General features: G+C 55.0%; 2 protein-coding genes across 6 annotated transcripts; both read left to right on the top strand.

Annotated features, from left to right (window-relative positions):
• Nucleotides 1–768: 768 nt before the first annotated feature.
• On the top strand, nucleotides 769–13,026 carry Fbxl16 (F-box and leucine-rich repeat protein 16). Of its 4 annotated transcripts, none has more exons than XM_039086539.2 (6): nucleotides 769–1,071; nucleotides 8,086–8,732; nucleotides 9,395–9,930; nucleotides 10,226–10,310; nucleotides 10,633–10,696; nucleotides 11,127–13,026. In XM_039086539.2, the coding sequence occupies exons 2-6, from the start codon at nucleotides 8,100–8,102 to the stop codon at nucleotides 11,273–11,275; spliced, it is 1,467 nt and encodes a 488-aa protein (XP_038942467.1). In that variant the 5' UTR covers nucleotides 769–1,071; nucleotides 8,086–8,099; the 3' UTR covers nucleotides 11,276–13,026.
• Nucleotides 13,027–13,607: 581 nt separating this feature from the next.
• Wdr24 (WD repeat domain 24) lies at nucleotides 13,608–20,157 on the top strand. Of its 2 annotated transcripts, NM_001191084.1 has the most exons (9): nucleotides 15,375–16,076; nucleotides 17,070–17,247; nucleotides 17,368–18,040; nucleotides 18,501–18,619; nucleotides 18,701–18,822; nucleotides 18,899–19,003; nucleotides 19,123–19,463; nucleotides 19,585–19,769; nucleotides 19,845–20,157. In NM_001191084.1, the coding sequence occupies exons 1-9, from the start codon at nucleotides 15,596–15,598 to the stop codon at nucleotides 20,011–20,013; spliced, it is 2,373 nt and encodes a 790-aa protein (NP_001178013.1). In that variant the 5' UTR covers nucleotides 15,375–15,595; the 3' UTR covers nucleotides 20,014–20,157. The 2 variants fall into 2 exon arrangements, with proteins under 2 accessions (XP_063125385.1, NP_001178013.1); XM_063269315.1 differs by having other exon boundaries at nucleotides 13,608–16,076; nucleotides 19,585–20,150.
• The last annotated feature ends 52 nt before the right edge of the window (nucleotides 20,158–20,209 follow it).

The raw sequence follows: 20,209 nt of genomic DNA on the forward strand, positions 1-20,209 counted from the left end.
TTCTTAAACCATTCCTACTCAGTGCTATGGGGAGGGAGGGGGCGTCTCAGATTGCTTGTGACATTGTCAGAAGTAACCCCTCCCCACTATCTCCACTGTCTTGTGTTTTCATTGACGCTCGTTTTAGTCACTTGCTTGCAAGTGTGTGATTATGTCACCCCGAACGGGGGATTCTTCAGCCTGACTCACAACAGGAATGGAAGGGATATGAGATCCTAGAGGCTTCTCCTGCACCATGCGGAAGGGGTGTGTGTGGAGGTGCGACGATGTCGATGTCTCCACTCGGCCTCCCTTTCCTCGCCCTCACAGGTGGCAATCCAAGCAAGGGCACATAAGGCCAGTTGCATCTGCGCGGGATCCGGAACCCCACTGCCAACTGCTCACACCAAGGACCCCAATTCTCCTCAGCTGGCAGGATTCTGAGTCGCCACTACTTCGTGCAGACGGGCCACTCGAATTGCTCTTCGGCCGCGCGCCCTGTCCTCCCGGACGCGCGGCCTACGGGGTTTGTTATTGTGCGAACACCGGCCGCTGAGCGGGTGCTGGCGCCTGGCGCGTGCCCGTCGGTACCGCACCGGGAGCGCGCGGCGCGGAGCGGGGCGGGGCTGGAGATTCTCGACACCTCAGCCTGGCTCTAGAACCGGGATTGGTCCGGACGCCGGGAGCGCGCGAGGGCGCGGCTCTTAGGGCCGGGCGGGGGGCACGCGCGGCGCCGGCGGCGGCCGCGGAGGAGCGCGGGGAGGAGCGCGGAGGAGGAGCGCAGGGAGGAGGGGAAGGGGAGGGAGGAGGCGCCCGCCGGGTTCCCTGCAAAGCGGCCTTATTTATCTGGGCACAGCCTCAGCCTCCCCGGTGGGAGGCTCAGGGCGGCAGATCCTCTCCCACCGGGGAGCTCCGCTCCGGACTCTGCCGAGAGGGCTCTGGCGCGGGGCGCCGGGCGCGGGGCGCAGTCCGGCCCTGCTAGCCAGTCCAGCACCTCAGCCGCCTCCGCGCTCGGCGGCTCGGGTGCTGGGCTCCCCATGACGCGAGGTCGCCCAGCGGACAGCGTGGCATGAGCCAGAAACCCTGGCCGAGGTAAGGTGTGTGTGCGCGCGCGGCCAGGCTGCGGGGAGGGGAGGGTCCAGGTCGAGCCACTGCCTCCGCGAAGGCTACAATGAGGAGGGGGCGGGGTGGGGACTTGGGACTGCGCCGCGGCCGCCACCGCCTGAGCAGGGCTTACGTAATCGCAGCCCCTTCCCCACCTCACCGTCCGGCCGCTGGGCCAGCGGTTCCGCAGCCCCTAACCCCAGCGGCCGGCCTGATTGAGCCCGGCTCGCTACCGGCAGCGCGGCCAGGCTGTATCTCGGTACACGGAATTGCTGAGAGGAAGCACGGTGGCTGCGAGGACGCGGAATTGCAGGCCGTCAGCCCCCACTCCTTCTGGCTTGACTCTGGGCTCTCCCGACTCCAGTCCTATGAGCCTCCGGCGGACTGGAGGACGTGACAGGTGTTGATACAATTAAAAGGGAGGAGCCATGTGGATATGTGGCCTAGGGGTCCTGGACACCTTCTGGACATGAGCTGGTATACAGCTGCCGCCCACAGTTCTATACCAGGGAGTGGGCTGGCATATCTTCGGCTCTAGAAAGAGGAAATGGGCCTTGGCCAAGATTGGAAGGCTTCAAAATGGGGAATGGGCATTCTGAGATTGCCGAGCAGGGCTTCCATATCCTTCTGGGATGTTAGGTCAGTGGGGGATCCTCCCCACCCTTCATCCCAAGAGAGAAGGATGCACTGTTGAGGCCTGGTTCTGGCCTAGCAGCCCTCCTGCTAGCCCCTCCCAGCCTGAGCCAGCAGCTGACCTCCCAGGAGCAGATGGCAGATGCCACTTCACCTGCTCCCTCCTGGATGCCGGCCTTCCACTGCCATCTTGTCCCATGGCTCACTGACCAGAGTCTCCTCAGACCCCCTTGCTGCCCCTTTGGACACAGGACCCTCTATTCCAGCCCAACGCTTTGATGAAGTGCTGGACAGCAGCCTCAGCACGGGGGTGGGGGTGGGGAGCTGCGCGGGGCGGTGTTGGGACTGGGGGCCTGGATGACTAGGGGCTGCCTAGATCAAGTCAGAGGCATGGTGGAGCCTCAAAGTTCTGCCTAGACATGGCTTGAGGGCCGGGCTGGGAGCCATTGAGAGGAAAGAGGGAAAGGCAAGGTTGAAAACAACATGGGTGGTGCTGAGATACCCCAAGATTCAGCCACTCTCACTATTTACCTACCTAGTGCCCCTTACTGTAAATCTGGGATACATATGCACTCACCTGTTCTCCCAAATACACCTGAACAGGTCCTGTCTCCCACTGATGACGTTAAAACCAGTGCTTCTAGGTAGAAGGGATGTAGATCCAGGAAGCCCTGGGAGGTTGAGAGAGGTGTATCCCAGAGACAGAGGAAGGGGCTTCTGGCAGGCATCACTCAACTTTCCTGACCATAACTCTCCACCTCTGGGTGATGAACCTTCCAAGACTGGCACAGGGAAGGGTGACAGCAAAGCAAGGTCTGGGAGGCCAGTGAGCAGCCCTGGACTGTCCCCATTAGTGGTCAGATGGCCAAACTGGCTGCAGAGAGTGCAGGTGGGCCTCAGTTGGCAGATGTCTAAAGGAGCCTCACAGGCCTAGGTCTTGAAGGTCTCATATTCCTCAGAGCAGGGGGGACATTATAACCTGAAGCCTAGCATCTATTTCCCCAGTGCCTTGTGACCATTTGCCCTTAGCTTGGTCACAGAGTCTGAATCTCCTGGAGCATTGGGTTCAACTTGGGCCTATCCACCTCCTGGGCCAAGGGTCTCCCTAACCCCAAATCCCTGGTACACCCCCAGAGGCAGCTCCAGCAGGGGGTGGAAGAAGAGTGCTGTGGCTGACACGTGCAAAGTGGCAGGGATGTGAACGTGCCTGAGTCACAGTACTGTCACGGAGCATGTTGCCTGCACTGTGCCCCCAATCTCAGACACCCTGGTTGTCACCCCAGCCCTTGGGGCTGCCACTGCAGACTTAACTTGATATGGGTATCGTATCGATCAGGGTGGGTTCTACGAAGGCCAGGAAACAGCCTCCAAGGTGGCCTTCATCCTGACCTCTGCTCACTGAAATGACTGTCAGAGACAGGGGTAGAGCCCCTAGGCTGAGAGTGATGAGGAGTGAGACATTGGTGTCTGTGTAGTTGGTGATCTTTAAGACTTCAGGGTAATAGGTGTGACCCTTCTGAGTGAGAGCTGTGTGCAGAGACCACCAGTCAGATCATAGGATAACACAGGACTCAGTGAGGAGGGAGAAAAAGACACAAGGTACAACTGATGTGTTCCTGGTCTGAGTGTTTGGGGTCTTGGGACAAGTGGCAGCTTTGTGCAGCATCAGGAAGATCCCTCTCTGAGCCTTGTTTTGACTAGTGGTGCTCCAGAAAGTAAAGAGGCAGGGATTCTGGAGGAGGATAGGGACTTCCTCTTCCCGTCTCCTTGGTGATTCCTGTCTCTTTCTTCTAGGATCAGGCCAGATTTTAGGGGTCAGCCAGCCAGATTCCTTAGCCATGAAACTCCAGAAGAGGGATTTAGCCAAAATATCTCTTCTCCCCCAGTATCTGTACCTCAAGATCACAGGGTCTGGGGTTGGGGATTTAGCTCAGTGGTAGAGCGCTTGCCTAGGAAGCACAAGGCCCTGGGTTCAGTCCCCAGCTCCGAAAAAAAGAACCAAAAAAAAAAAAAAAAGATCACAGGGTCTGGGGAGCCACCAATCTAGTTTCTTCTGTACAAATACTGCCCACGAGCATACCTGGGGTTAAGGTCTTGAGCTTCTCCTGCTCCTCTGACCAGCCAATAGCTGCACTGCTGACTGTTTGGGTGGTCACTTCTTGTTCATTCCTTCAGCAGTACCCAGAAGCCACACAGTCATGGTGCTATTTGTCTTCAAGGAGTTACCAGGCCAGGGAGAGAGACAAACAGTGGTGACATCTCCAGGTGACATCTGGAGGTGTTTTTTCAGAGTACTGGGGGGGGGTCCTATCTGTGGAGGCAGGCAGCCATTATCTGCACTGAGAAAGCCCATGGAACAAGCAGGGGAGCACCATTTGGCCCGGTGAGGGAGAGGAGGAATGACGGGCAGGAGTCTGGCTGGGGAAGGATTCAGGGCTGGAAATAAGGCCATGAGATTATTTTGATGACTGGATACGCAGAAGAGGCAAGTCCTCATGAACTCAGCATCAGACTCTGTGGAATGTCAATCTGGAAACCACCTAGTACCAGAACTTTCCCAGGAGACCCATTGTACCCTCCATGTTCCTCATGTCCACATCGAGTCCTCTAGAGAGAGCAAAGACTACAACCAGCTCTCCCAGGGAGCACCTAGTCAGCTCTCCCCGGGAGCACGTTGATGAGGCTTGGGCTGATGAAGACACAGCAGCTGAGGAAGTTGTCATTGTCCCCTCCTAGCCCAGGATAGACCCAGGGATCTCAAGCTCCTCTCTAGTCTAGAGATGACCCAGAACTCCACTCCAAACCAAGCATGAGACACACTGGGCCTGGGAGACTGAGTGCTGCACCAGTTAATCTATCATTCTGGAAGGCGTCTCCTCCAGTATTAGCTCCTGAGGTGCTTGCCCATGAAGGGAGAGGCAGCCTGGACCACCTGGCCACTGATCCATGCCCCCTCCTAGGAAGCAGGCTGCAGGAGCCACCCTGGGTAGAGAGAGGAGTTGTAGCATCATGAAGGAGCTCTAGTAGCAGGATGGTTGTAAATACAAGACCAGCCTCAGCTACATAACGATACCTGGGAGCAAGCCCTGGGTCACCATCTGGTGAGATAACAGGGTCAGTTAGAGTGATCCTTGCTGGAACCCCTCAATAACCTCTGCTCACCTGGCAGGAAGGTTCCAGTCTTCCAGTGTGTGACCAGCTTTCTCTGAGAGCCTCAGCCCTTGAGCTCAGGTGTAACTGTTTCCATTTTTGGACCACAGTATAGGGGGTTCTCAGGCTTGGTTAATGCCACAAGAGAGAGAATAAGTGAGAACCTCTCTGAGCACAAAGCAAGGTTGCCTCTGTGGAGACGCAGCTTCTATTGAAGGCAGGGGCCTGGATGGGGCAATTGGATACTGAATCGGGCCTGGTTTTTCCTACTTGACCTAAGTCTGGAAGGTGGGAAGGGGATCGTGTGCTTCTCAAAACGTGAGTTTCCAGAGCTGCAGCGAGGGGCAGAAAGGAGCCCCGCAGATGCCCGGGGCATCCACGTGCATCTCCCCGCAGCTCCCAGCAACTCAGGCGCTCCACGTGCACACCCGCGGCTGGGAGCATTTTCAGCCTAAATCGGCACAGCTCTTGGATTATTTCTCCCCTGGCACCGCCTCCGCAGCCTCCTCCAGATCTTAGCCAAGCGGGCGGCTTCTCCCCCTACCTCTTCCTGTGGAGCTGGGTTTGCCGGAGCCACCGATCATTCCTCCTCCGCCCCACTGTCTCTGGTGCAGAAAGCGGGGCTGACCCCAATGAGCGCGGGAGCTGTCCGTGGTGCTGCTCGCAGGACTCCGAGAGCGCTGAGTCTGCGCCTAGTGGCTGAGGCTCGATGGGCAGTCTAGGCATAGATCGCGAATTAGGAATATGGCGGGTATTCTGGCTGGGGCTGTCTCTCCACCCTCAGCACAGTTCCCAGAAATGTGGGTGGTGCTGGATAAGAACTGGAGCACATGAGGAAGAATCTCATCCTTTCCCATCATGGATGCTGCTGTCCTGCCGGCTTCCCTATATTGTTCCCAGGGCACTGGGGTAACCACACTTTAGACCTCCCTTACCATAGCATGCAAACTATAACTCTTCAGAGCCTCAGGTTTCTTGTATAAAGACTGGAATAACAATATGGCTACCACTACACAGGGATATTTGCTGTATGTATGCATTTGGCAAGTGTTAGCATAGGCTGTACTGGCTTTTTTGTGGCTACTATTGCCTTTTCTTTTCTTTCTCTTTTTTTTTTTTCCTTTTCTTTTTTTTCGGAGCTGGGGACCGAACCCAGGGCCTTGCGCTTGCTAGGCAAGCGCTCTACCACTGAGCTAAATCCCCAACCCCTACTATTGCCTTTTCTTGAGCACTAAAGAGCAGCCAAGGTCTGGAAACCTTTAGGGGAAAACTGGCCTGCTATCCAGGTCTTCAGAGTCATACTGAGAAGGGAACTAATAGGGAGACAGTACTGAGGGCCTAGGGTGGACTGTCAAAGGCCATTCTTGGACACAGCTGGGTTGTTGGTCATGAGGACCATGTTCTGGGAGAGCCTAACCTGGGGTTTTTTCCTCCCCAGAGATGGGAAACTGGCACAGGTTGCCTGTGCAGTATAGGGAACCATCAAGACAGAATTGCAAAACAAAGGTAGAAGGTAGTTCTTGTCCATTTCTTTTGTGTCAAGCCAGAGTGTAAGAAAGAGCAGCCAACTTCCTTGGCCCTGTAGCTCCAGAAAGGGGTCTCAGCCTAAAAGGTAACATGAGTCTTTCTCTTCTGAGGGTTTGTGTATTCCAGTGCCCACCCCTTTGGGAAGCTGTTTCATGTAACCCTTCGTATTGTGCCAGGCTCTCTGGCAAGGCTATGAGCCACCAAAGCCAGGTATGAGAGTATGAAAGAGGGTCTGGGAGAAGCTTTCACTGACTCCCTGGAGATTGTATGGCAGGAAGCTGACAGCTCACATGTACATCCAGTTCGTCCCGGGATCATCTATACACACAGAAAGGGAGACCCTGCCTTGCCCTTAGGTCATCTCTGGGACTCAGGACTTACTCTACCACAGACTGTAAATCCCGTCCCACAGGAAGGACCGTCTGGAATGGAGTGTTGCCTTCAAGTGTTTTGGGGTTTGCATTGACTATTCCACCTGTAGGGGGGACCCGTGGGAAAACCACCCCCTTCTGGATGTTGGGTAGTGGTCGATGTGATATGGAATGCAGAGCAAACTATCATGGCATACGGGAGTCTCAGTGCTCTTTCCCCCCCGTGCTGTCCATTCACAATGCCCTCTGCCACCCAGTCAAGAGCCTGAGAGTCTGAGGGGGAATGCCAGCCTGGCCATCCACGCCGCCTTCCTCCTCCAGCTCTGCTCCAAACTTTAGCTCTACCGCTTGACCCTCAGCCTTGACCTTAGACGGACCGTTCACTTGGTCTTGGCCTCCACCTCCGTGGTTGTACAGAGATACCTCAGCACTGTCCTCATTGGGTTGGGTGATTAGAGCGTGTATCCGGTGGGCTGGGGAGGCGGCTCAGTGGTTAAGAGTACTTGCTGCTTTTACAGAGGACCTGGGGGCCTGTAATTCTAGTTCTAGGTGTGTGTGTGTGTGTGTGTGTGTGTGTGTGTGACACACATACAAACGTGCAAGAAAACACTTATACACAGAAATTTTAATTTTCTTTAAATATGAAAAGGCCTATGTCCAGGTACCACTCTGCTGGTACCACAATCAAACTATGGTAGCCCCCTCAGACTCCCAGGGAGGATGCTAAGCTCCAGAGACTTTCATAGGTGCACAGATTTTTTTCCTTCAAGACAGGGCTTCTCTGTGTAGCCCTGGCTGTCCTGGATGGAACTCTCTCTGTAGACCAGACTGGTCTTGAACTCAGAGTGTGTGCCTCGGCCTCCTGAGTGCTAGGATGTGCCGCCACTATCTGACTAGGTGCACAGATTATGGAGAGCTGGTCTGTGACTCTGAGGGCAAGTGAAGCATTTTTCCTCAGGTTTCCCCAATCCTGGTCTGCAACTCCAGGAAGGGGTCGGGGTTGTCAAAGGATAGGAGGTGAAAGGAAGAGTTAAAGATTCCATTTCTCCTAAACCTTGAATGGGAATCAGGGCATCAGAAAGCACCTTTGAGCAATGCAGGCTGAGCCAGTGAATAGGACAGCGGATGTGGACACTTGGGCTAGCTGTGAATATAGCCATCTTGCCTCTGTGCAGTCAGAGAAAGGCATGTGCTAGGGTCTGTTCTGTTAAGTGTTCCCGGACATACTTTGGGTGAGGAGCCTCAAGGATGAGAAAGGGGTTAGCTCTCCTGCTCCTCCAGAGACAGGCAAACTTATTTGTTCCTCCTGTCTCATCCACAGAACGTGCAAGGAAAATGTCGAGCCCTGGTATCGATGGTGACCCCAAGCCTTCATGCTTGCCTCGAAACGGTCTGGTGAAGCTGCCTGGCCAGCCCAACGGCCTAGGCGCAGCCAGCATCACCAAGGGCACACCTGCTGCCAAGAACCGTCCTTGCCAGCCACCACCCCCACCCACCCTTCCACCTCCAAGCCTGGCTACACCACTGTCCCGGGTTGCTCTGGCCGGGGGGCCATGCCCCCCAGCCAGTGGACCAGCCTCAGGCCCAGTGCCTGGACCCCCCGTGGAGCGGCCACCACTGGCCACAGATGAGAAGATCCTTAATGGACTCTTCTGGTATTTCTCAGCGTGTGAGAAGTGCATACTAGCCCAGGTGTGCAAGGCTTGGCGGCGTGTGCTCTACCAGCCCAAGTTCTGGGCAGGCCTCACGCCTGTGCTGCACGCCAAGGAGCTGTACAACGTGCTGCCTGGAGGCGAGAAGGAGTTTGTGAACCTGCAGGGCTTCGCTGCTAGAGGCTTTGAGGGCTTCTGCCTAGTTGGTGTCTCTGACTTAGATATCTGCGAATTCATCGACAACTACTCGCTCTCTAAGAAGGGAGTCAAGGCCATGAGTCTCAAGCGCTCCACCATCACTGACGCTGGTCTAGAGGTGTGTCCCAAAATTGCCTAGGGCCAGACGGGGATAGGGGGGCAGGGACACAAAGCAGCGACCCTATGGATGTGGGAGGTTGAGGAGCCCAGAGGATTCTCAGGGACAAAAGGCAGCAAGGGTGGCATTTCAGGGCCTAATACAAAGTGAAAAATGTGGGCTTGTTAAAAAGTGATTAAGATTTCAAGATTGGTACAGGAGAATAGTCACTTACATGTGGGTCCCTGCTTGGTTAGGAAGCTGCCTTGATGAATGGGATGCTGGGGTGGTGTGGGGGGTGGAGATAGCTGAGAGTCTCCTAGAAGCAAGGGTTAAAGGAGCATCTGGAAACCCTGCCCTGCCTCCCTGGACCTCCCAGACCTGGATTGTAATTTTAATATTCAAATCATCTGCTCTAAATACCCACAGTGGCCACACCCTGACTTATGTGTCCCCTATGCCCTGCCTCCCCTTTGGAATATTGGGAAAGTATAACAAGCACTCTTTGGGGTTCAGTCTGATGCATGCTTGCACAAGTCCACACCTGAGAGACCACTGCTTCCAGATTCCCAGAAAGCTTCTTCCACTCTGCACAGGCAGCTCTCGTTATCCCCCGAAGGAGGGGCACACAGGCATGAACCGGGGAGCTGACTTGGTGTGGTCTGATTTGTACCTGCCTGTAGGTGATGTTGGAGCAGATGCAGGGAGTGGTGCGCCTGGAGCTGTCAGGCTGTAACGATTTCACCGAGGCTGGCCTGTGGTCCAGCCTCAGCGCACGTATCACCTCACTAAGCGTCAGTGACTGCATCAATGTGGCGGACGATGCCATCGCTGCCATCTCACAACTTCTACCCAACCTGGCAGAGCTAAGCCTTCAGGCCTACCACGTGACTGACACGGCACTGGCCTACTTCACAGCACGTCAGGGCCACAGCACCCACACGTTGCGCCTGCTCTCCTGCTGGGAGATAACCAACCACGGGGTGGTCAATGTGGTGCACAGTCTGCCCAACCTCACCTCACTCAGCCTCTCGGGCTGCTCTAAGGTCACTGATGATGGGGTGGAGCTTGTAGCCGAGAATCTGCGCAAATTGCGCAGTCTTGACCTTTCCTGGTGCCCTCGGATCACAGATATGGCACTGGAGTATGTGGCCTGCGACTTGCACCGACTGGAGGAGCTCGTGCTGGACAGGTGCACACATCCCTACACTCCAGGCTGGTACTGGCGGGATTTCCAGGAACTGGAAGCCTAGAGTGGGTGGTACCAGTCCATGGGCTTCTGGGATGGGGAAGGCCACATAGAACTGAGTGCCTAAAGTTGGAGTAATTCCAGCATCACCTGGAGAAAAGGCCATATTCCAAAAGGGGAGGTCACAGGGTGGGACCAGGGAGAGCATTGGTGTGTGGGGCAGAGACTTGCTCTAGGGACAACTCTGAAAAGGAGGGAGGGACCTAGGTGGGGATGGGGTAAAGTGATTTAAAGGTGGGCAGTCCCCCTTCTGGTGCAACCACAGGTGTGTACGCATCACGGACACTGGTCTCAGCTACTTGTCCACCATGTCGTCCCTCCGCAGCCTCTACCTGCGATGGTGCTGCCAGGTACCTCCATGCCCCCAGGGACCTGGAAATTGGAGCGCAGTGGGTGGCAGGCCGGGGTGGTGGGGTGGTGGTGGAGGTGTGGAGCACAGTACAGAATACCCTGGAACTGCACTGGGCCTCATTTAGATCCCTCTGCGACCAGACCAGCAGTCAAACTAAGCTGAATCATTGGGTTCCGGATTCCCCAAGGCCTTCATGGGTGCTTCCAGTCTATGGGCGGTGGGGAAGCTGAGAAATCTCCATTTTGAACCCCTACCTCCAGCGGCTCCAGGTCCCAAGCAAGTGGAAATAGTTAACACGACCTCCTCTCACTCCCGCCCAGGTGCAGGACTTCGGGTTGAAGCACCTCTTAGCCATGAGAAGTTTGCGACTCTTGTCTCTAGCAGGTGAGGACCCCAGCCCCCCACCCCTACCCCCGGCATGCCTCGTCGCCAATGATGCCCACTCTAACGCCCGCCCCCATCGGGTCCCTTGTGCAGTTAGATTCATTTCAGGTTTTGGCAAATCGCGTCCCAGGTAGTGGGTTAGAGGAAGTCTATATTCAAGCTCGCCCTGATGGTGACGCCCTGCTCAGGTCCACCCTCCATCAGGCCACGCCCAAACCTATCCTTTCCTGGTGCAGGTCCCACTCATCCTGTCAAATTTCCAACCCTCCACGCCCGGCACGGGTCCCGCCTCATTCAGCAAGCCCAGTAAAACCCACCCCCAGCTAGTCACTGTCCTCCTCAGCCTTCTCCTCCTGCCCAGCCCAGTCCAGCCCTCCCGCTGGGCGGAGCTGAACTGCTGAGCTGCTGCCCCGTTGCTTCGTGCTTGCAGGCTGCCCGCTCCTAACCACCACCGGGCTATCCGGCCTAGTGCAACTGCAAGAGCTGGAGGAGCTGGAGCTGACCAACTGCCCTGGAGCCACTCCCGAGCTCTTCAAGTACTTCTCGCAGCACCTGCCGCGCTGCCTCGTCATTGAATAGCGCAGGCTTCCCCACCCGGCCGCGGGAACCGGCCTCGCCCAGGGCAGTAGCCCCTCTTCCACCCCTGCCGGAGCATCATTTCTCCGCCCTGCGCTGGAGGCGGGGCAAGCTGAGGGAAACCCCGCCCCGTGCCTCCCTAGCTCCTCTGCTCTACTGCTCCATCCCCGTCCGGGGCAAGAGGCAGAGGGGCCAGCCCCACGCACGCACGCACACTCGGGGACTTTGTGCATGCCCCTCGTGCCCGCACTGCACGCCCGCCCTCCACCATGCCACAGCCGCCGCCATCACTCGCCCGCCTTCTGGGGGTCTAGGTCCTTTTGGGGGATGCTTTGAGTGCATATGCCCTCAGTAGCTTCTCCACTTCATTCTGCTCTCCGCCTCCCCTCGCTGTCCCCCCCATCCCGGGCAGGGCCCAAGGGGATGGAGGGATTGGTCCCCCAGGACTTAGGGGCTTGGAAGAGCCCCAAGGGCCTCCCACATCTTCCACTGCACCGCGCCTGGAGCCCTCCAAGGGGTATGAGGCGCCACAGGCCACTGCCAAAGCCATGGCCCCCTGAGGAGCCCAACTTCCCCATGCCCACCTGACCTAGTGGCTTCCCTTCTTCCTTGTTGCCATATGGGTCAGTTCTTGTTCTCTGTGTCCCACCCCCACTCCCGCAACCCCCCATATCTCCTTTCCCCCTGGCCTACAGATCCTTGGGCCCTGGCCAGGCTGGGACAGCTTTAGGAGGATGCAGACCTTGGAACAATCAACATTAGCCTAACCGGTGCCCATTCACCCAAGTGCAAGGGTGGAATAGGCACCTGACAGACCCTAATCTGGAGCCACCCACGGGGCTATTAGGCCTTGGGATCAGCCCACCCATTTCAGTCCCTACCCAAGCTGAGCTCAGGCCTCTCAGCACTGTGCTTCACCCTGGATAGGTCTCCTCAGGTGGAATCTGCAGAGGGCCTGGCCATGGGTCAGGGTCAGCACTGACCAGCGATTCTGATCTTCCAGTGGCCAGCACACCCTTCACACCCCAAGGAAGGAGGGCTCCTTTCTAGTCCTTTCCCAGCTTCCAAAACTTTCGCCTGCCCAAAAGGGGTTGTGACCATGTTCTGTCAGATCTCAAGACATTTGGAAGTCCTAGGGGATCCTGACATATACATGACAGTACTGAAGAGGGACTGGGAACCCTTCTCTCCCAACCTTGAACCCCAGGAGACACAGCACCCACAACTAATCTTGGGACACCCCTTATCTGGTTGGAAGAGAGTAAACTATTTCCCAGAGAGCCAGAGGGAGAGAGAGAGAGAGAGAGAGAGAGAGAGAGAGAGAGAGAGAGAGAGAAAGAGAAAGAGAGAGAGAGAGCTGCTGTTGACAAAAAGTAAGAGTTCAACAGCCCAAAGAGTTCCCTGCCCCTGAAGTGTTGGCCAGGGAGGCTCCAGGCTGAAGTGGTCAGGAGCCAGATTTGTCAGCCCCTCTTCCCACAGTCCCCCAACAGGGAAGGGAAGCTGCCCATTTGCCCAAAGTATTAATGCAACTGAAGCTGTGATATTTCCAATGACTGTAGGAGGAAAATTTAAGGGGAGAGAGGAACACAAACAAAACCAACCAACCCCTAAAATCATTTTCTTATTGTACATAACGACCTCATTCTCCTGTATATGCGGAAGATATAACCTTATATTTGGTAAGTGTTTCTTGTGCTATTTTATCACGTGACCTGTTTATAAAAATATATATTAAAAAAATTGTAAAAACACAAGTTTGTTTTTTTGTTGGTTGGTTGGTTGGTTTTTTTGGTTCGGGTAAATCTGCCCTGGAAGGTCTAGGTCTCTGGCTTCTCCTCCTTCCCAACTCATCAGAGTTACTCCATACACCACAGAGGCTGGAGGCTCAGGGCTGGACTGAACCGGAACCTTAGCAACTGACCAACAGAAGTTTGTGTTTTTTTTTTTTTTTTTTTTTGGTTCTTTTTTTCGGAGCTGGGGACCAAACAGAAGTTTTTTTAATGTCCCGAATGCACAAAAGGGAGCCATGTGTTTGATGTCAAAATGTAGGTCTTCGAAAGGACCTAGGATCTTGCTATCCAAGAGCAGAAATGAGCCTCATCCTCTGCACCAAGCCTCCAAGTGAGGGACTGCGATGTTCTAAAGGCATACAGTGGTGCTGGATAGAGGGCTCTGCAGTTCAGAGCATCTGCTGTTCTCGAGGAAGACCTAGGCTCAATTCTCAGCACCTGCATCGTGTGGCTTTAAACTGTCCAGTAACTCCAGCTTCAGGGGTCTGATGCTCTCTAGCACCTGGACACACAATGGTACACGCAAATAAAGATTAAATAAATAAATAATCATGGTGTGCTAGAAGATCAAGACTACTATATCCACTTTAAGAGAAAGGGCAACTGCTGGAAGGACTAGCCACCTTGAAAACAAGGCTCTGGCCAGTTTTGCCCTTCTCCCCGATTTCCTCTGTCTTTATACTGTTGGATTCTATTCCTAAAGCTAAGCACCAAGCTATATTTCCTTATTTGGCCACTTCCTCCTCCCAAGGCTGACTACCAAGGTCCAGCTATCAAAGTATTGAAATGCAGCAAACAAAAGTCTCCTTTGTTTCACCTAATTAACCTGTCAAATCAAAATTAAATACCTCTTCCTAACAAGTGTTTCCCCCTCTTACATTTATAAAGCCATAAAGTATCATTTGCCTATGGGCAAATGCCTGTCTCCTTTCTATCCAGAGGCAGTTCTTTGTCCCCTCTGGGACAAATATTCCTTCCCCCTCTCCCTTGTTCTCTTCCCCTTCTCCCTGGTCCTCTATCTCCTGTCTGTCCCTTACTGCTTGGCCTTTGTCCCTTTGGGGCAAATAAGCCTCCTTTGTGCTGAGAACTTAGTCTTGAGGATTCTGAGCCAGCACTGATCTCTTACAGCTGAGACTAAATCTAACAATTGACAAACTTGTCCTCAGGCTCTGAAAGTATGAAAACAGGTGTAACCACACAAACTAAACACACGATCCTCGGGGGGCAAAGGAGACATTAGAATGGGGTGGCAGGGATGGTCTACGATGACTCGTTCTGCAGGGGTAGCAGTCATAGGTTGAAGGCACGGTCTTCTATCACAGCCTATGAAACTGTGGAAGAGGAAGGAAAATGGTCAGGGGGAAGGAAGCTGGAGTAGAAGCACGCTGAGAAAGGAGCCAAGAAAGGTTAGGGCCAGGTGTCTGAGACCTATTCACAGTGAAATAATGACCTAGAGTAGAAAAGGTGCCAGGCTGCTTGTGCGGGGCTCAGAACAGGGCATGATGGACCCAGGGCGGGTCATGAAATGGTAACTGAGTTCCGCAGGGGAAGTGAGGGGTAGGGTCTGGCATTGTGGCAGAGTGGCAGAACTCAGGTTCTGCTTAGAAAATTACTCCTCCAAGACCGGAGAAGAGGTTTAAGTACTGGTATTAAGATACTGAGATTAAAATTAGCTAGGGTTGGTAACATAGCCTAGTTGATAGAGAACTTGTCTTTCCGGCTCGATTTCCAGAATCATTAAAAAAAAAAAACTTAACCAAACAATCAAAAGCGGACATATATAATCAAGTTAAAAACCAGGGGCAGCCTGCTGAGGCCAAATCTGGTCTGTTCGCTCGGCCGAAGCGTCGCGCGCAGACACGGAACCCTTATGGGGTGGGAGACGTGTCACCCACTTCCGGCGAAGTGAGGATAAGAAAGGACTACTTCCGGTAGTGGGCGGGCACTAAGTGAGTCTCTTCCGGTACTGTAGCTGAAGAACACTCGGTGCTTTCGGTAAATGACTGGCGTGTAACCGGGACAGAGGCTTTTCTAGCACCTGGTTCTGGTCTCTCAGTTTCCGCTGCACGGTGCAACGAGATACCTGCACTTATTGCTGTAGCCTCTCTTCTGCCTTCCAAGGTCTTAGAACTCAATCCAGACCCATCCAGCTTCTTTACCCTTTCCTCTGGGTTGTTTGTTCCTCTTGGAAGCCCTGCAATTCTCGGAGGCACGGGGCTGCGAAGTCAGGAGCCACTCCCCACCCCTCCCGACCCAGCCCCCGGGAGTCGACCTAGCGAGGGTCTAGTAGCCCCCTGGATCTCACTGATGGAGGATTAATCAAATAGAATCTGGAGACGTCAGATATGGTGCTGACGAACCTCAGGTTAGCTCTGGAGCCCATGAATTTGAACCCTCCTGTGACAATGATTGACTGATGGACCATCTCAGGCCGAAGGTTCGAGAGGACTGAACCTGAACTATTAGGACACCATGACTGACCAGGCCAGCACACTTCACTGACATCCTCCTACCCCTGATTACCTGTGCAGCCATGGAAAAGATGTCCCGAGTTACCACAGCCCTGAGTGGCAGTGCACTGACAGGCCGAACCATGCACTGCCACCTGGATGCACCAGCTAATGCCATCAGTGTGTGCCGAGATGCAGCCCAGGTTGTTGTGGCTGGCCGAAGCATCTTCAAGATTTATGCCATTGAAGAGGAGCAGTTTGTAGAGAAGCTGAATTTACGTGTGGGCCGGAAACCCTCACTCAACCTGAGCTGTGCTGATGTGGTCTGGCACCAGATGGATGAGAATCTGCTGGCCACAGCAGCCACCAATGGTGTGGTGGTTACTTGGAACCTAGGCCGGCCATCCCGCAACAAACAGGATCAGCTGTTCACAGAACACAAGCGCACAGTGAACAAAGTCTGTTTCCATCCCACTGAGGCCCATGTGCTGCTCAGTGGCTCTCAAGATGGCTTTATGAAGTGCTTTGATCTCCGAAGGAAGGACTCTGTCAGCACCTTCTCTGGTGAGGCCCACAGAAGCAGTTGGGGTACATGTGGATTTCTGTGGGTGTTAGACCTTACAAGCAGGCTGAAATGTGTGTCCATCAGAGGTCCGCAGATGGACTCTCAGAGGTGAACAACCCTGAAAGAATTGGTGGAGATGGGGAAGGTTGGCCCTCTGAAAAGGCTGAGCCCAAGCACTGCTGGTGGGGGAGAGGCAGGAGGTCAAACCAGTGGAAACTGAGACTGGGTGTTGAGTGTTACTAATAGGAAAGGTAGAGCCTTCAGACACAGTGTAGTGAGTGGCATAGCCTCCGTTTCCCTCACCTTGCTTCAGCTTGCTTCACTGCAATGAATCTACTAGAATCTTCAGGATTCAGAGTGAGGTGGGAAGTACACAAGGCCCCTTCAAGGCCAGGCTGTCTGAGTTCAGCCCTGAGCCACCTCTCTCTAATCTTTAATGAGACCAAATGAAGCATGGGCAGAACCTTGGGCCCTTGAAGAATTTGGGGGTTACGACAGATCTTGAGCTATCCGTGGCAGGGAAAAGCACTGGACACGGCACCTACAAGTCCTGGTTTGGTGACTTTTTAAGGTGGGTATGGTCTCCGAGCTCTTTGGTCCTTCAAGGCTAACTAGGCAGCTGGCAGAGTATTGAGCAGAACGTGAGGAACCTCCTCTTCCACTCATGGGGTTTTCCACAAGCTTGGGCCCCAGGGAGATAGAGACAGCCAGCTAGGTGGAGCTTCTGCACCTCCAGTGCTCACACACATCCTTCTGAAGCAGGCCTACAGCTTCACCTGTGCAAACTCCAGGGAACTGAGGCCTGGGAGTTTGCAGCGAAAATACCTGGCATAGTCTCTGACCTAGGCAGATTTTGGTGGTGTTTCTTCAGTCCTATACTTCCTGGCTTGGCTACAGGCTGGTGAATGACACCCTTGGAGCCACTCCAAGGGCCCCCCTAACCTCTGGGGGCCAGCCCCCTCACCTATGTCTGTACTGATGTGTACCCACAGGCCAGTCTGAGAGCGTGCGGGACGTGCAGTTCAGTATTCGTGACTACTTTACCTTTGCTTCCACCTTTGAGAACGGCAATGTGCAGCTCTGGGACATCCGCCGTCCCGACCGGTGTGAAAGGATGTTCACAGCCCACAATGGGCCTGTCTTCTGCTGTGACTGGCACCCAGAGGACAGGTGTGGTATGGGGATAAGGAGGGCATTAAGGCTGGAGGCTCAGAGACACCTTTGGGTGTGGCAGGGTCTCTTTTCCCATGGGAGAGGTGACTGACAGCTTGAGTGGGACCTTCTCCACAGGGGCTGGTTGGCCACGGGTGGACGAGACAAGATGGTTAAGGTCTGGGACATGACCACACATCGTGCCAAGGAGATACACTGTGTGCAGACCATCGCTTCAGTGGCCCGAGTCAAATGGCGTCCTGAGTGCCGCCACCACCTGGCCACGTGCTCCATGATGGTGGACCATAACATCTATGTATGGGATGTACGCCGGCCCTTTGTGCCAGCTGCTATGTTCGAAGAGCACCGTGATGTCACGACAGGCATTGCCTGGCGCCATCCACATGACCCCTCTTTCCTCCTCTCCGGCTCCAAGGACAGCACATTATGCCAGCACCTGTTTCGGGATGCCAGTCAGCCTGTTGAGCGTGCCAACCCTGAGGGTCTCTGTTACGGACTCTTTGGGGACCTGGCCTTTGCTGTCAAAGAAAGCCTGGTGGCCGCTGAATCTGGACGTAAACCCTATGCTGGTGATCGGCGTCACCCCATCTTCTTCAAGCGCAAGTTGGACCCTGCAGAACCTTTTTCTGGCCTTGCTTCCAGTGCACTCAGCGTCTTTGAGACTGAGTCTGGTGGTGGCAGCATGAGCTGGTTCGTGGATACAGCTGAACGCTATGCTCTGGCTGGTCGGCCACTAGCCGAGCTCTGTGATCACAATGCAAAAGTGGCTCGGGAGCTCGGCCGCAACCAGGTATGTGAAGATGGGGGCCTAGGGGTCATGATTTGGGTCAGAGATTGCTGCTGTAGGGGGGGCACCATACCCACAACCACCCTGAGCTCAGTCACAGTTGTCAGCCACAGTATTTGACAGTGTCAAGATCATGTGGACCAGAATAGCCCAAACCCTGGGGTCATACTCGGGGTGGACACCGAGGGAGTCCAGTGCCTGCAGCCTCTTCTGCCTCGTTCTTGGTGTTGGAGCTGCCTTCTGCATGCTGTCTCTCTTCTCCATATTTGTTCCCTTACTAATCCTTAGCACAGGCTCCTCACAGATGCACTCCCACAGGGTGGACGCTGCTCTCTCCATGTCCCAGGTTCCTGGGTGGTAGTGGATCAGGCCATGGATTGGTATATGATTCTGCTCAGGAGATGAAGGCCAGCCCAGGATGCTAGGTACTCAGGACCCATGAATGGTTGGTGCCTCCCTCTAGGTGGCCCAGACATGGACCATGTTACGGATTATCTACTGCAGCCCTGGCTTGGTGTCCTCTGCCAATCTCAACCACAGCGTCGGCAAAGGCAGCTCCTGCAGCCTACCCCTCATGAACAGGTAGATCCTTGGCTACTTCCCGCCCCCTCCTCAGGGTGGACTGCTGGGACCTGGCTACCCACAAGCCTTCCCTACCTGTAGCTTCAATCTGAAGGATATGGGCCCAGGGCTGGGCAGCGAGACGCGGCTGGATCGCAGCAAAGGGGACACACGGAGCGACACGGTTCTGCTCGACTCTTCAGCCACACTCATCACCAATGAGGGTAGGCAGGGGTGCTGACGGGGCGGGGTGGGGGGAACGATGACGTCTCCACATGACCTCCCCTCCCTGCTGAGCAGATAACGAGGAGACTGAGGGGAGTGACGTACCCGCTGACTACCTGCTGGGTGACGTAGAAGGAGAGGAGGATGAGCTATACCCACTGGACACAGAGCATGTGCACCGTGAGTGGGGGCTGGGTGAGCTCTAGAGGGGTCTGACCCACAACATGGCTCTGCGAGCAGGAGCCGCATGGAGTGGGAAGCCTAGACTCAGGCTCATCTTTCCTCACCCCTGCCTCCAGCGGAGGAGCCTGAGTATGTGCTGCCGCAGGAGGCATTCCCACTGCGTCACGAGATTGTGGACACACCTTCGGGCCCCGAGCACCTGCAGGACAAGGCCGACTCTCCACATGTGAGCGGCAACGAGGCAGACACAGCTTCATTAGCCCCGGTGGATTCCTCCTCCTCCCTCCTGTCCGTCTCCCACGCGCTCTATGACAGCCGCCTGCCACCGGACTTCTTCAGTGTTTTGGTCCGGGACATGTTGCACTTCTACGCTGAGCAGGGCGACGTGCAGATGGCTGTGTCTGTTCTCATCGTGCTGGGTGAGAGAGTACGAAAGGACATCGACGAGCAGACTCAGGTGTGTGATGGGCCAGGGAGGCCGCTGGTTCCCTCATCTGAGCCTATTTCTTTTTCCACTGTACCCCCCTCCCGCCCGTTTCCCTGGAAACACTAACCTGAGCCTGTCCCCTCCCCACCAGGAGCACTGGTACACATCCTACATCGATCTGCTGCAGCGCTTCTGCCTTTGGAATGTGTCCAATGAGGTGGTGAAGCTGAGCACCAGCAGGGCCGTGAGCTGCCTCAACCAAGCCTCCACCACCCTGCATGTCAACTGTAGTCACTGCAAACGGCCCATGAGCAGCCGAGGCTGGGTCTGCGACAGGTGCGATGGCAAGAATGGGGGAATTGGGAGGGGGCAGCCCAGAGCCCCGCAGCTGAACCGCCCGTCCATTCCCAGGTGCCGCCGCTGTGCCAGCATGTGTGCCGTCTGCCATCATGTGGTTAAAGGTCTGTTCGTATGGTGTCAAGGTTGCAGTCATGGTGGCCATCTTCAGCACATCATGAAATGGCTGGAAGGCAGCTCCCACTGCCCTGCAGGCTGCGGCCATCTCTGTGAATACTCCTGACCTGGCCTTCCCAAAAGCTAATGCAGCTTCCTCAGCTTAATCCCGATGTCCACCGGACTAGGCTGACCGCTCACCATCCGGTTTACCAGGATGGAAGGTGGCTGCAACCTGTTAACCCAATAAAAATCAAGAACTGCTGTTTGGCCACTTGTCACTTTTACTGAGCCTTGGGTGGGAACTTCCTAGGTGGGAACTT

Source organism: Rattus norvegicus, chromosome 10 (assembly GCF_036323735.1).
Source record: "Rattus norvegicus strain BN/NHsdMcwi chromosome 10, GRCr8, whole genome shotgun sequence".
NCBI lineage: Eukaryota > Metazoa > Chordata > Mammalia > Rodentia > Muridae > Rattus > Rattus norvegicus.